Genomic DNA, 16,403 nt, shown 5'->3' with positions numbered 1-16,403 from the left:
TGACTCACTTGTGCTTTGAGTCCTTCCTCTCCAAAGTGCTGAAATGTGTTTTGAAATTACTTAGTTGCATTAGTGGTTGGATTTGAGGCTTTTAACGTGTTTTTCATCAATACCTTTGGGAAAAGAATAACCAGGACCTTTAAAATGTACTAGCATTTTGCATCACTATATAATTGTAAATACTGTGATGAAATATTGAAATGATCATGTAAGGTGATAACCGTTAAGCTTTTCTTTCAACTATTAAAACTCACTAAAGGTTATATTGAGCTGTGGTTTATGAAATTGTTTAGACTAACACCATCTTTGATAATTGCCTCAGAAGTGGAGAAAACTGCTTTAGGATAGCATGATTAATGAATCTTCCTTTCAGTTTTGGCAACTTCCTTAAAGGATTGTAGACAACGTTTTAGTATGGAGAAAACTTGTTGGGTTTGTCCAACAGCTGGGTTTATTAAAACATTTTAATTTTCTACTCTTATGGACTTCCAATTATTTTCATCTGGGTTATTAATTACAGTATAGTTGACACACAGTGTTATATTAGTTTCAGGTGTACAGCAGAGTGATTTGACACCTCTATACATTATGCTGTGTTCACTACAAGTGTAGCTATCAGCTGTCACCATGCAATGTTGTTATAATACCATTGAGTTATTCTTATCAGCGTGTATTTGTATAGCTGGTATGTGATATTAAATGTTAACAGTTTTACTTAGGAATGGATTATAGACAAAACTCAATGATATCTTGGAGAATTGTGAGATTTTTGTAACAGTACCCAAAAATGTAAATAAGATTTGTATTTTCATATTTTTCTCATGTTGTCTATTTTTTAACTAGTGAAAACCTTTTACTCCAGGTGATCAGGTAACAGTTATTATAAGTTAACAAGTGCGGGTTAATAGATGATATTTGGGAAAGCAAGAAGTCTGATGAGTAGCAGTAATATGTGTCTCTGAGCTTCTATACAAATGGACTCTTCTACTTCTCTATGTACCTTTATGTCTAATATGTTTTTAATTTAAAAGAAAAAATATTTTCTGTGACATACCAGTTTGAGTTCAGGTCACAAAAATTTTTAGATGGTGAATTTCTGTAGTTGAAGTCGTGTTCTATCAGACCTAAATCATGCTGTTTAAAATGTTTGTGAAACTTAAATGGCATGCTTCCTGATTTTACGTTATAATTAAAATCAGTTTGTATACATTAATGAAAATAAAATCAAATTATGTTTACCTATCTACTTAAAATTTAAGTCTCTCTGTTGTTACCTATTTCACCCATGTGGAGTTTTGAGTTTTGTATGATGTACATAATAAAAATGCCCACCTATTGCAGTTTTAGACAAAATGAATTTGAGAAGAAAAATACCACTAGTAAATACTTTTTAAAATAAAATGTCTGATCTGAAGAATTATATACAACACGTTCTCTTGCTTTTCTGATTTTTTTTTCTAGCAAGCAAAGTAACTTCCTTTGTTTTCCTTTAGCTAAGGTTAATTTTCATTTTCAGATTTTCCCTCAGGTTAAGTGATCTAAATGAAAACTTGGTCAGTTTAAGGTCTTGTCTCCTCATAATCTGGTGCTATATCAGATTCCTACTTGGTTTGCTGAGAGGTGCTATGTTGTCTAAGAGCTGAGAAGTGAGCATATGCTTCTGTTCCTTGGCTGTGGTATCCTTTGAGGTGTCATTGTCCATTTTGATTCCCTGCTGTCTGTCAGCAAAGGTCACAACTGGGTTCTCCTCATCTGCTCAAAGCCTCTGTTACTATGTATCTTTCTAAAATAATTTTCTGACTCTTCCTATGGAGTGAGATGTTTTGAAGCTATTTTATACTGGTCCATTTAGCCGGTATATTTGTCTCAGCCTATTATTCATGTGCATTACTAGGTTTAGGACTTTTTGAGGCTTGTTATCTCCATTTGCTGTGCCTGGAAAGTAAGGTGTGGGATCCTTTGCACCAGGATCAAAAACCTTACCCGAGGGTTCTGCTTTTTTCAGTTTTCCTCTTTCCACTTCTGAGAAGAGTGGAGCATGTCATACATGTTTTTCCTTCAGGGATCTATTTCATAGAATTTGATTGCTTTGTACTATTTGTCAATTTATTTTGCCAGAAGGAAAAGGGGTTTAAATTAAAAGGTATTGGGACACCTAGGTGACTCAGTGGTCGAGCCTCTGCCTTTGGCTCAGGGCGTGATCCTGTAGACCAGGGATTGAGTCCCACGTCGGGCTCCCTGCATGGAGCCTGTTTCTTTCTCTGCCTGTGTCTCTGCCTCTCTCTCGGTATCTCTCATTAATAAATAAATAAAATCTTAATAAAACTTAAAAGGTATTTCTATTTATGCTTTTCTTGTTTTACCTTAGTTAAATACAAGATCTGGGCAGCCTGGGTTGCTCAGTGGTTTAGTGCCGCCTTCAGCCCAGGGTGTGATCCTGGAGTCCCGGGATCGAATCCCATGTCTGGCTCCCTGCATGGAGCCTGCTTCTCCCTCTGCCTGTGTCTCTGCGTCTCTCTCTCTCTCTCTCGGTGTCTCTCATGAATAAATAAAATCTTAAGAAAAAAAAGAAAAGATCTTTATTGTTTCAGTTGGGTGGTAATAGTGAATTTGAGAGAGTATAGATTGGGTGCTTATGAGTCATAATTTCTAAATGTCAGTAAATTACTGAATCATAAAATAATATAGCTTAAAGAAAGTTTTTAAGGGAGTATCTAAGACTTACAGATGTCAAGTGATCTATCCAGGGGCATAACCTGTTAGTGTCAGAATCAGTGTGAGAATATAGATTTCATTACTTCTTGCTCTTTCCTTAAAAACACATTGCTTTATCTTCTCTCCTAGATCTATCCAATTACTACTATCAGATTTCTGAGTGATTTTATATTTACTTTCATTCTACTGTATATGTTCTGTTAGTATTCTTATTGACACTATTCATGAAATAGAACCTTATACTGCTTCAGAAACAGTATTACACTGTATGTCAATTGAGTAAATTTCAAAAAAAAAAGCTTATAACAAAAATTGTGGTATGAAGCCATTTTAGTTCTGAGAACCACCTTGGGTTTTTCAAAACATAAAACAATACAAAATTGGAATGAAAAGGAAAAAAAGTAGAAGAGAAAGGATGAGGCTGGAAAAAAAAAAGGAATTTGGAGTGACATAGCAGTTGTCAGTCCAGTCAAAGTACATGGACTTTCAGACTCTTAAGGTATTACATTTAAGAACATATGAATATTTTTGGTAATAAAGGTAAGTACCCCAACATTATCTTTTGTACCCCAACATTGAGTTTACAAAACAAAAAAAGATCAGTAGAAGGACACTATGTAGGCAGAATGAAATGGGCTCCTTAGTTTTAAGGATCATAAAGATGATATATTTCCAGTTATTTAAAATTTTATTTAAATATCTATATTAAGAAAAGATATACATGTGCATACATATACCCAAATACATATATATCTTGGCATTTCACACATTCGTACACACCTGGGCTCATGCACGGACATTTCTCAACTCTAGCTACCTTTCAGTTCATGTAGGCCTAGCCTTATGGATTAATGTTTGTTCTATACATTTAAATGTTTTGAATTAAAGGTCTATATATTTATATATGTTTTACATATTTATATTTATTTTGATAGGACGATTGCAAAAAGTCATTTGTACATTTCCTTCTTAAGTTTTTTAGTGGATAATTATTTATAAAGAATATAATTAATGGATTTATACAATCTTCTGCTAATTGATAGACTAGTGAACTGTTTTCCAGCTCAGACGTAACCTCGCCAAATTCAGTGGTCTTTCTTGTTTCTTAACTATCAATTTTTGTGTTAGAATGTCTGCTATTTATTAAGTGTATTGAACTGTTTAATTTTGTCCTCCCTTCATTTGGGGAAGTGATACATCTCTTAAACAAAAACAAAAACCTTTGTTCTTGGTCTGTGCTGCCTTCCTTTCCAATTCCCAGTATTTCAGTTGAAGTAGTAGTATTTACATATACATACATAGTATAGAAAAAGGGAAAATAAATTTAGTGTTTTTTGGTTTATATGGAATCAAGTTGTTGCTAACTTTTTATTTTTAATTTTGACTCTTAGCTATTCATGTGTTTACAGGGCTGCATTGGGTAGACAGCACATTTAACCGAACTTTCCCTTTAAGAGCTAAGATATGAAATTGATACGGGTGATGTTTTTCATAATTGTTTAAAAAAATATATATGTGTTCAGCTCTTTTCTGCCTTTTTTGTTTTATTTTTGTTTTTTAGGAGTGGCAGAATTCTATCCAGAAGAATGCAGGCCTTGCTTTCATCGAACTTGTCAATGAAGGAAGGTAAACTATTTTATATCTATTTATATTTTACTAGCAAATCTTACTGGATGCTTGCCATTGAAACTGATATTTTTGGGTACTATATTGTTTTTGCAGTCAGTAATGTAGTGGAGCTTATTTTTTACAAACATATCAGTATTTAATTATTTTACTTTTTTTTCACAGTTACATGCTTAGTGATAAAGTTCTGATTTTTATTTTTTGATAGGTAAGGCTGAATTTGGTAAGAGTAAACTAGTGATTTTGTTAGCATATATAATAAAACGAACACTAACTTGGACTTCCCGTGAATTTAATTATATTTGTAGAGCCCAATACTTAGAGGTCTGTACTCTCTCTCTATGTCATACCATGATCATAAAGGAGAGGGAGAACAAGTTTTGTGCTGTGTCACCATGTGATGAGAAAGTAGAGGGAGGGAGAAAATTGGTAAGCTTTCCATTTACAGGTAGAAGAATTCAAGGAAAAGAAAGACAGTAGTAAGAAAGAAAAAGGAACCAAGTCCAGAGATGAAAAGAAAGCTACAAGGGAGAAAATAGATGGAAGAGTGTAAGAGAATTAAAAGGTAAAAGTAAATTGGTAAATTGAGGAAATGATGAGTCGACTACTTTGAGTCTGTTTTTGTGGTAGTTGATTTTGGATCAATTGGACTGAAGACCCTGGTATAGGTTAAAAAGTGTGTATAGCTGCCATTTGAATTTGTATTTTGAACAGAATTATTGTTTAGGAATGTTTCTTTATTGTGTTGTGGCTAGTGTTGAGAGACTGATGCCATCACTTGACGAACTATTTGAACTAGTAACTAGGAATCTAGCATCTGTCTCAATATTACAGAAGAGAGCAAAAAGGGTATGGATAACTTCATTTGACATTAAATACTCCTAAAATTCTTGTTCTGAGCAAGTAATTTTAGATGCCCACATACTAGTATTGGAAACCAGTAAATAAACCTGCAGTTATAATGCCTTTTGCTAAATTCTGTTGTGGAAGTGTTGAAATACATATTAAAAGAAATACTTGACAGTTTAGTATGGAAGAATTAGGTACCCAGGGATCATGATTCTTGAGAGAGATTTTCTTTTTTAATTTCATTCTTAATTTTTATTTCTTTTCCAGTTTTATTGAGAAGTAACATACATCATTGTAAGTTTAAGGTATACAGGAGAATGGTGTGATTTACGTATATTGTGAAATGATTATCACAAAAGATTTGGCTAACATCTGTTATCTCATGTGGATACAATATGAATAAAAGAATGAAGGAAAGGAAAAGGAAAAATTTTGTCCTTGTAATGAGAACTCTTAGGATATACTCTGTTAACAACTTTCCTGTATATTGTATAGCAATGTCAGCTAGTCATCATGTTGTACATTACATCCTTAGTAGTTATTTATCTTGTGACTGGAAGTTTGTACCTTTTGACCACCTTCCTTCAAACTCTCCTTTCTCTGCCTCTGCTAACTATATGTCTGACCTCTTTCTAGGAGTTTGGGTTTTTTGTTTGTTTCTTCGATTCTACATGTAAGAGAGATTATGGGATATTTGCCCTTCTCTGTCTGACTTATTTCACTTAGCATAATGCCTTCAAGCTCCAGCCATGTTGCTGTAAATGATAGGATTTCCTCACTTTTAATGCCCAAATAGTATTTCATTATATCTATTTATATCTTTATCTTACTTCTTTGTCCATTTATCAATGGACACTTAATTTATTTCCATATCTTGGTTATTGTAAATAATGCTGCTTTGAAAATGGTTGTGTATATATTCTTTTCCAGCTAGTGTTTTCATTTCCTTTGGGTATATTCCCAGAAGAGGAATTGCTGAATCAGATGGTAGTCCTATTTTTAATTATTTGATGAACCTCTATACTATTTTCCATAGTTTCTGTACCATTTTACAGTCCCACAAATAGTGCACAGGTGTTCTCTTTTCTCCATATCTATGACAAAATTTGTTATCTCTTGTCTTTTTTATCTTAACCATTCTGACAGGTATGAGGTGATAGTTCATTGTTGTTTCACTTTGCATTTCCCTTTTGACCATCTTTTCATGTGTCTGTGGCCTTTCATATATCTACTTTGGAAAAATGTCCATTCAGGTTCCTTGCCCATTTTTAAATTGGATACTGTGTGTGTGTGTGCGTGTGTGTTTTGCCTTTTTTAAAAAAAGATTTATTTGAGACAAAGTGAGCAAGAGAGAGAAAAAGAGAACGAAGGAGAGAACTCGAACATAAGTTGGGGGAGGAGCAGAGGGAGAGGAAGAAGCAGATTCCCTGATGAACAGGGATCATTTCTCGGGGCTCAAATCCAGGACTCCAGGATCAAGACTTGAGCTGAAGACAGATGCTTAACTAACTGAGCTACCCAGGCACCCCCGTGTTTTGCTTTTGAGTTGTAGGAGTTCTTTATCTGTTTCGGATACTAGTCTCTTATCAGATAAATTGGTTTGAAAATATTCCATTCCATAGGTTGTCATTTCATTGTTGGTATCTTTTGCTGAATGGAAGCTTTTTAGATTGATGTAGTCACACTTGTTTATTTTTTATTTTGTTGCTCGTGCTTGAGGTGTTGTATCTAAAAAAAGTCATTTCCAAGGACCATGTTGAAGAGTTTCCTTCTAGAGTTTTATGGTTTCAGATCTTACGTTTAATTCTTTAATCCATTTCAAGTTAATTTTTGTGATTGTCATTAAGATAAGGGTTTAGTTTCATTCTTTTATCTCTGAATGTCCAATTTTTCTAGCACCATTTATTGAAAAGACTTGTCTTTTCTCCATTGAGTGATCTTGGCTCCCTTGTCAAATATTAGTTGAAATACTTTGGTTTATTTCTTGGCTCTTGATTCTGTTTTTTTTTTATTTGCTTTTATGCTAGTACTAAACTATTTTGATTACTGTAGTTTTTTGTATCGCTTGAAATCAGGAAGTGTCGTACATCCCATTTTGTTCTTTCTCAGGATTTCTTTGACTATTCAGGATCATTTGTTCCATATAAATTTTAGAGGTTTTTAAAAAAATTTTATAAAGATGCCACTGGAATTTTGATAGGGATTGCATTGATCTATAGCTTTATTTTGGTAATAATGACATTTTAACAATATAAATTCTTTCAGTCCATGAATACAAGATACCTTTCTCCCTATGTGTTATTTCTTTGATTTCTTTCATCAGTGTTCTATGGTTTCCAGAGTAGAGATCTTTCACTTTCTTGATTAAAATTGTTGCTAAGAATTTTATTATTTTTGATGCTATTGTAAATAGAATCGATTTCTTTGTTTCTTTCCCAGAAAATTCATTGTTACTATATTGAATGCTATTGGTTTTGTGTGTGAACTTTGTATGTCATAACTTTACTAAATACATTGATGAAACCTAACATTTTTTGGTTGAATATTTATGATTTTCTATATATAAAATCATGTCATCTTCAAGTAGAAACAATTTTACTTCTTCTTTTCCAATTTTGATACTTTTAATTTTTTTTCTTGGGTTATTGCTCTAGCTAGAACTTTCAGTTCTGTGTTTAATAGGAGCAGTCAGAGTGGGCACCCCTGTGTTGTTTCTAATCTTAGAGAAAAGCTTTTGACTTTCACTGTTTTGTTTGATGTTACCTGTGGGTTTGTGTACAAGGCCTTTCTTATGTTGAGATATCTTCCTCCTATACCTAATTTGTTAAGTGTTTTTAATCACAGATAGATGTTGAATTTTGTCAGATGCCTTTTTATGCAACTATAGTATGACCATATGATTTTTTCCTTCATTCTGTGAATGTGATGTATTACAATGATTGATTTGAATGTGTTGAATCATCATTGCATCCCAGGATAAATCCTACTTGATCATGGTGAATGGTTGGTCCTTTTAATGTTCTTCTGAATTCACTTGGCTGTTATTTTATTGAGAACTTTTGCAACTATATTCATCAGGGATATTTACTTGTTTTTTTTTTCCCTAGTATCTTCTTTTTCTGGTTTTGGTTTTGGGATTTGCTGGCTTTGGGAGTATCCTCTCATTGTTTGGGAAGAGCTTTAAAGTAATGGAGTTAATTCTTCTTTAAATGCTTGGTAAAATTCACCTGTGAAGCCATCTGGTCTTAGGCTTTTCCCTATTAGGAGTTATTTGATTACTCATTCAATCTCCTTACTAGTAATTGCTCCAGTCGGTATTTCTGTTTCTTTCTAATTCATTCTTTGTAAATTGTAGTTTCTAAGAATTTTTCCATTTCCTCTAGGTTGTCTCATCTGTTGTCATTTGGTTGTTCATAGTAATGTCTTATGAACCCATATACTTCTGTAGTATCTGTTGCAATGCTCCCCTTTTTCATTTATAGTTTTGTTGATCTGGGTTCTCTTTTTTACCTTGGTTAGTCTAGCTGTATGTTCGCCAATTTTGTTTTATTTTTTTCAAGGGATCACTTCTTAGTTTGGTTAATTTTTTTCTGTTGTTTTTCTGTTTTCTGTTTTTGTTTCTGCTCTAGTTTTTATTATTACCTTTCTACCAACCTTCTGCCTGGTTTGTTCTTTTTCTGTTTGTTAAGATGTTGAGTTAGGTTGTTTGAGATCTCTCCTGCTTTTTATTTTTATTTATTAGAGAGAGAATGCACAAGCAAGGAGAGTAGCAGAGGGAGAGGGAGAAGCAGGCTCTTTACTGAGCAGGGAGCCTAATGTGGAGCTTGATCCTAAGACCCTGGGATCATGATCTGAGCCAAAGGCAGATGCTTAGCCAACTGAGCCACCTAGGCACTCCTGTATCTCATAAGTACTGATATGTTGTAGATATCATTTCATTTATCTCAAGAAACTTTTAAATTTCTCCTTTAATTTCTTCTTTGATTTATTGGTTGTTTAGAAAAATGGTGTTTAATTCTCATGTGTTTGTGGATTTTCTAGTTTTTCTTTGTTACCGATTTCTTGTTCTGTGCTGTTGTGGTCAGAGAAGGTAATTTATATGATTTCAGTCTTCTTGGGTTTGCTAAGACCATAGTATAGTCTAGCATATACTGTATCTTTGAAGATATTCAACGTGTGTATTCTGCTGTTGTCAGATAGAATGCTCTGTATATGTTTGCTAGGTCCATTTGATCTAGTGTTCAGATTGGCTGTTTCCTTAAATGATTCTCTGTCTAGATCATTTATCTTTTGTTGAGAGTGGGATATTAATGTTCCTAGCTATTATTGTATTACTCTTTATTTCTCCTTTTTACCCATGTTAATTTTTGCTGTATGTACTTAGGTGTTCTGATATTGAGTACACAGATATTTATAATCGTATGTTTTTTGATGGATTGACCTCTTTATTATTATGTAATGACCTTCTTTGTCTCATTTAACTATTTTTAGTTTAAAGTATATTTTGTCTGATATAACTTCCCTTATTTTATTTTATTTATTTTTTTTGGTTTCCATTTGCTTGAAGTGATTATTTTTATTCCTTCGTACTGTGTGTGCTTTAAAATAGGTATCCTATTTTGGATCTTGTTTTTTAAATCCATCCAGCCATGCTATGTCTTTTGATTAGAGAATTAAATCCGTTTATGTGTAGAGTGCTTATTGATAGGTAAGGTCTTAGTATTGCCATTTTCTTATTTGTGTTTTGGTGATTTGGTGGATCTGTTACTCCTACTTCTTATCCTGCTCCTTTATTTTTTAGCGTGTTGATACCTTTATTATCTGTATGCTGTGGTTTCTTTGTCATGTTCTTTTGTGTAATTGTTATAGGTTTTTTTCTTTGTGTTTACCATGAGGCTTCTAAAATAGGGATATTACACTGATAACTTCAGTAGAATTTAAAAATTTTACATTTTCTCTTCCCACTCACATTTTATGTTATTGTTGATATAGTTTGCATATTTTAATTTTGTGTACTAACAGGCTAATGTAGTTATGGTTATTTTATTATGTTTACTTTTTAAACCCTTAAGTTAGAGTTGTATGTGAATTATGTACCATCATCATTACCAAATTACATTTGACATATATTCACCAGTTACCTTAGTTTGAGTTTCTGGGTGTGTCTGCTCATAATATTCTTGGCCAGATGTGACCTCCTATTATGTATTTTTGGATGAGCAACTATTTGAGTGCTGAGGTTGGGGTGTGGGATGTGCCTCTGGCGGAGATCAGTTGGATAGGACTTTTGACTTGGTACCCTACCCAAGTGAGTCTGTAGAATGGACTCTGTAATTGCTTGGATTTTCTGGTCAGTCTTACTAGATAGATGGTCAGGACTGGGTACTATAGTTAGTTGTAGGTGTTACTATGAATTATCTTCTCTGCCCTGCAGGGCAGTAGAATGGGACCCAGGGCCTTTGTGACTTTTTGTTTGGAGACCTGAATCAGGCAGGAGTATGCTTTGAATTCTCTTTTCAGGTGAGGCCACAGATTTTATTCTGCAAACAGTTAAAGCCATGGTTGGTTCTCTCTTCAAGTGTGTATATAAGTGGAGTTGTTGGATGGGCTATGTAGTTTCCCATGTACTGTGGTTAGGTTCCTTGATCAGGCAGGCTGGAGATTCTGTTCACTATTAAGTGGGACTATAAGTTAGTTCCCCCGCCTGGCTGCAGTGATTGAAGTAGCTCTAATTATAGGAAAGTTCTTTTTTTATTGTCTTAACTCATGTTGACCTACTACCCAAGTGCACTGGCTTTGCACTGCAAGCTATGGGCTCTTCTTGCCCTTCTCTTGGCTTGAGTGCCATTGGACTGCACAGTTTTCAGATTTTTCTTGCCAGCCCTTTGGTGAGATGGGGCTGGGAGGTATAGTGGGTTTGGAGCTATGTGTCAGGTCTCCTACCTAGGTGGGAATGTAAGCTCCCACATGTGGGTGGGACTAAGCTATGTCTTAGCTCCCTCCCTTCATGTTGTTCTCAATTTCCCAAAGAATGACCTGGAGCTGTCTTGCCCTATGAATGAATCCTCATGACTGTTCATAGCACAAGAATCTTCCACTTCTGGTACTGTCTTTTCTCTGGGGGTAATCAGTTTTGCGTGCTTACCTCTCTGTTCAAGTATCGCTGGGCTACACAGCTTCCTGGTTTTTCCACCAGCACTCTGGTCAGGTATGTTTGGGAGACACTCTTTTCAGTGTGTAGGTATGTGACTCAACCTCTTACCCAGATGAGGGCAAACCAGTCTCTATGGCTGGTAAGCACCCATGTTTGAGGATTAGAATCAAGTAATATGCACCATGCTGAATTCCCTGCTTAGAGAGTGTCACTGACTGTTCTGCAGATGAGCAAAGCTGCTGGTTAGGATTACTGCCAGGGCTCTGCAAGTGTATAAGTCCATGGCCAAGATCTTTGTGTTGTTGTTGTTGCCCTTCCTCACTCCTTGTCACACTCAAATTCCCAGTGGTTGAGCCATGCAGATTTTCCTGCAGTCCTCATTGGATGTGTTTAGAGGAGTGGGTCCCACAAGGCCAAATTGGGGGCTGGTTGTCTAGGGCTGGGTTTTCTCTTCACAGTGGTGGAATCCGTGGCTCAGAGGAAACCTCTGCACGTGGTGCTGTGCTTGAGGGAGGGGTAAGACAGTCAATGTTTAGCTGCTTCTCTTACCCTCCTAATGCTGTTTGTCTAGTTCTCTGTGGTTCAGGGGGGGTCCTCTAGCCTCATTCTTGTGTTCTGGAATTCTCAGTGGTATCTTGTTCTTGAAGAATTGTTAGTTGTTTTTCTCATGGGGGGGTGAGGTCACAAATGATGTATGTTGCCGTTTGGTGATGTCACTAACATATATTTTCAAAGATGAGTAGGGCTAGTCCTATATACATTGGAAAAGTGAGGATAAGTTGGAGAATGTATGCAAAAAAACAAGCATTCCAAATAGAGGAAATAGAATATCTGAAGACACCGTGATATGGGAAGGTATACAGAATATTCAAGTGTTGTGTGTGTATTTGAATTATTGGATTAGAATTGGACATCTGGATCATAAAATTTGCCTATTGTAGCAAATTTGGACTATTATGTAAAGACATTGGAAAGCTTAGAAGATTTTAAGCAAAGAAATATGATACTTCGGTTTTGAAAAGATAACTGACAGAAATATTTGGGGTGGGTTAAAGGAGAAAGACCTGGATGAAATCAGGAAACACAGTAGTAAGGTTATTGCTGTGATTAATATGAGAAAGAGAGCTCTATATTGCAGTTATGAGTGTGGCAAATGGTAGGAAACCAAGAAATATCTCTCAATGAGTTAATTCCAATTTATCTTTTAGTAAAAATTTCAAAATGTTTAATCTATAAAAAACTGAATCATTCTTTGGCTGAATTTCAACTCTGAGGTATTGAATCTTTCCAAAGTTTATATATAGGAAAAGAGGTAGTTAGAGCCTTTGATCAAATATGTATTGGTTCTATTTAATACAAAATATGAATTAACAGATTTCCTATCATTTATAGGATTTACCTGCTTGAAGAATAATCTTGCCACTAAAAAAATTTTTTATGAAAGCCAATTATTAGTAGTATAGGCTCTACTCAGTATGTTATACCCATGATTATGCAAGTTACTATTACATTTAATAGATAAAGCTTCATAGCTTTTTGATTAATAGCATCAGCTATGAAGTTAGCCTTGGATTCAGGTTTCAACTTTTATTTGGAAACTACCTTTACTTTTATTAGCCTCTGTTTTTTCATCTACTCATTCAGCCAATATTTATTATTCACTGTGTACTGTGAATTGCCTTTGTTGCTGGGGAGAGACCAATAAACAGATAAATATATATTTGTAGATCTTACATTTGAACAATCATTGGCAGACTGTGAACAATAAAATAAGTAATGGATTATATGATAGGTGAATGGTTAGTACTGTGGAAAAAAGATAATTTGGAGCAGATTGAAGGGAATAGAGATTTCTAAAGGAAGTAGAAATGATTGGCTTGGTTTGCAGTTTGAATAGAGTAGTCAGCTTAGAGCTCATTGATAAAAAGTGACATTTAAGCGAGCACTTGAAAAATGTGAGGGAGTTAACCATACGGGTTGATCATTTCAGTCCTAGGGAACAACAGGTAAAAGCTTCCCTGGAATATTTGAGGAATGAGAACAATATAGCAAGAACAAAATGGTCAAAGTGAAGAGAAGTAAGATATGAAATCAGAGAGATAACATAGGGGTAAGATTTTGTATAGAGAGTTTGCAACTTACTCTGTGGGAAATAATATTCATTGCAGGATTTGAGTAGAGGAGGGAGACAGTATGCTTTATGTATTAAAAAGGTCACTATTGGCTGATACATGTAGAAGTTTTAAGATAGAAGCTATTGTAGGAAGCTATTGTTGTAATCCTAGTTAAGCATAATGGTGATTTGGACTAGGGTAGTAATATTTGAGGAGATAAGAAGTAGTAGGATTCTGAATATGTTTTGAAGGTAGAGCCTATAGTATTTATTAATGGATTTGATGTGGGTTGTGAGAGAAAGCTAGGAGTCCACTATTATTCTTAAGATTTTTGGCCTGCACAGCTGAAAAAGATGGTGTTTCAACCAGGATGGAAAAACAGATATTGGGAAAGGTCAGGAGTTTAGTCTTGGCAGTACTGGTTTTTAAACCTCTAGTCAACCTCTAAGCAGAGATATTAAATAAGCAGTGACTAGTTATTTCTTTAGGCTAGATATATAAATTTGTGTGTTATAAGCATTTAGATAGTATTTAATGTCTGAAGATTAGATGAAATTCTTAAGGTGATAGGATGGCAACTGAAATTTGACCCTTGGCTTACAAGTGATTTCTTACTTGGACAGGAGTAATTTTGGAAGAGTGATGTGGAAAAAAGCCCATTTGCAGTGTATTTAGAAAAGAAGAAAAAAATGAGAAGGAGAATTAGAGAATGTATATAAACAGTTCTTTATAGGAATTTTGCTACAAAGTGAAGCAGAAATAAGAGGGGTAACTTGGGCTGTAAAATAGAAATAGAGCAAGGGAAATAAGAGTTTTAAAATATGAGAGCAGGGCAGGGGTTTCATGGTGATGAGTGAGGAAGTTGATTTAGGAGTGATAGATGAAAATTTCTGGAGTGACTTTTTTTATTAGATTAGAAAGTAGGGATATTTGTATACAAATGGAGGAAATTGGCTTAAAGTAGAGCATTGGCATGTTAGTTATGGTAATGGGAGGACATTTTATGTAGTTGCAGAGGCTGATAGGTAAATATGGAAATGAGTGAAAGTTGGGTTTAAAGAATTTAAAGATTTGTCAAATGAATGTGAAAAACAGAAGAACAAGAGAGTCAAACTATTATGTAGGAGTGTGATTGTAATCATTGGTCACAGGATTGTGATTATTATGCTGAGTGAAGAGGAGAGAAGCCATCAAAGAGGAGAGTGAGTGTAAAGAAAATGATAGGATGGGGTGAATCGGGGGATTTAAGTACAGCTACTGTTGGGATAACAATAAATCAGCTATAAACATGAGGTACTTAGAAAGTGAGATGAATAGAACCAAGGCCATTTAGTTATTGGAAATGATGAGATCTGGCATATGAACATGCAATAAATGGTTGAGGCAGAATGGAGGAAAAGATTGTAGGAGGAGAGATGAGGGAACTGGCAGATCAGTATCTTGTTCAGCTTTGAAGCTCATCTGTAGTCTACCATTCACCATCCCTTGTCTTTGGAGTCTCAATTATGTTCTCAAATTATTTCATTTATTTCTCAATGATTTTAGTTCTTGGATCAATGTGATTTTCTCCAATACTGTTCTTATAATATTTCTTGATGATTTATCTTTATGGTAATTTATTAGAATATACTGTTCCTTTTTTATTGATTAATAATATTCCATTGTGTGGATATATTTTACCACATTTTGTTTGTCCCCTCAACAGCCAATGAACATTTAGATTATTTTGTTTTTGGCTGTTATAAATAATGCTACTATTACTATTTTGTGTGCAAGGCTTTGTATGGACATAGGTTTCATTTCTTTTGGGTAGGTATCTTGGAATAGAATTGTTGAGCTGAATGGTAAATCTATGTTTAGCTTTTTAAGAAACTGCCAAGCTCCTTTCCTATTCAGCCTTATAGGTATCTCACTGTGCTTTTTATTTGCATTTTCCTAATGACTAATGATGTTGAATGTTTTTCCAGGGACAAATTGTTTATTCATACATCCTTGGAAGAATATCTGTGCACATCTTTTACTTAACTTCTAAATTTCACTGTATGACTTCTGACTTTTTAAACAGTACTTTATGTATTTTTGGAAACAAGTCCTTTGTCATATACATGATTTGTGAATATTTTCTGCCAGTCATTGAAGAGAAAAAGTTTTTAATTTTGATAAAGTATGGAGGTTTTTTTTTTTAATGGATCATGTTTTTGTTGTCAAATTCAAGAAACTTTAGCCTAAAACAAGGTCTTAAAGATTTTTTATTCCTATAAATATTATATATTTTTTTGTCCTAGAAATATTATCATTTGAGCCTCTATATTTAGATCTGTGATCTTTTAGAGTTCTTTTTTTTGTATGGTGTGAAATGCCTAAGTTCAGTTTTTTCATGTTGAAAGTCACTATTTCCCCAGCAAATTGTCTTATTACCTTTATTGAAAATCAGTTGACTGGAAGTATAGGGGTTTATTTCTGGTATTCATTTTCGTTCCATTGATCTCTGTACCTGGTTTATGACTTTGTCACCGGGTTCTTATTACTGAAACTTTGTTATTTGAAGTTTTGAAGTTTGGGCAAAGTTTGAACTTTGTTTTGAAGTTGGGCAGGGTAGTTCTTTTACATTCTTTTTCAGAATTATTTTGGCTATTTTAGATAATTTACACATTCCTATATAAATTTTGAATCAGCTTATTGATATCCACTAGTATAGATTAATTTGGAGATGATAATCATTTTACTAATTTTGAGGCTTCTAATCTATGTAATTTCACTCCATTTAGTCAGATCTTCTTTATTGGCAAAGTTTTTAGTATATAAGCATTGAACTAATGAAAAATTTGTGTGTAATTTATCTTTTTGAAGGTACTATGATGGAATTTTTTTCTTCATTTTCTGATTGTTCATTATTATTTAGTTCATAAAGTGTAGTAAGTTTTTGTGTATTGATCCTATATCCT

General features: G+C 34.2%; 1 protein-coding gene across 12 annotated transcripts in view; it reads left to right on the top strand.

The window, feature by feature from the left end:
• Positions 1-16,403, top strand: part of LRBA (LPS responsive beige-like anchor protein) — a 740,528-nt gene that overhangs the window by 263,720 nt on the left and 460,405 nt on the right. For all 12 annotated transcript variants that reach the window (XM_072773570.1, XM_072773571.1, XM_072773578.1 and 9 more), the window contains one exon: positions 4,277-4,341. In XM_072773570.1, coding sequence (XP_072629671.1) covers positions 4,277-4,341 — 65 coding nt within the window. The remainder of the gene's footprint in view (positions 1-4,276; positions 4,342-16,403) is intronic.

This window comes from Canis lupus, chromosome 13 (genome assembly GCF_048164855.1).
Source record: "Canis lupus baileyi chromosome 13, mCanLup2.hap1, whole genome shotgun sequence".
Taxonomy (NCBI): Eukaryota; Metazoa; Chordata; class Mammalia; order Carnivora; family Canidae; genus Canis; species Canis lupus.
Note: the sequence above shows the minus strand (reverse complement) of the source record. Positions and strands in the feature narration are given on the sequence as shown.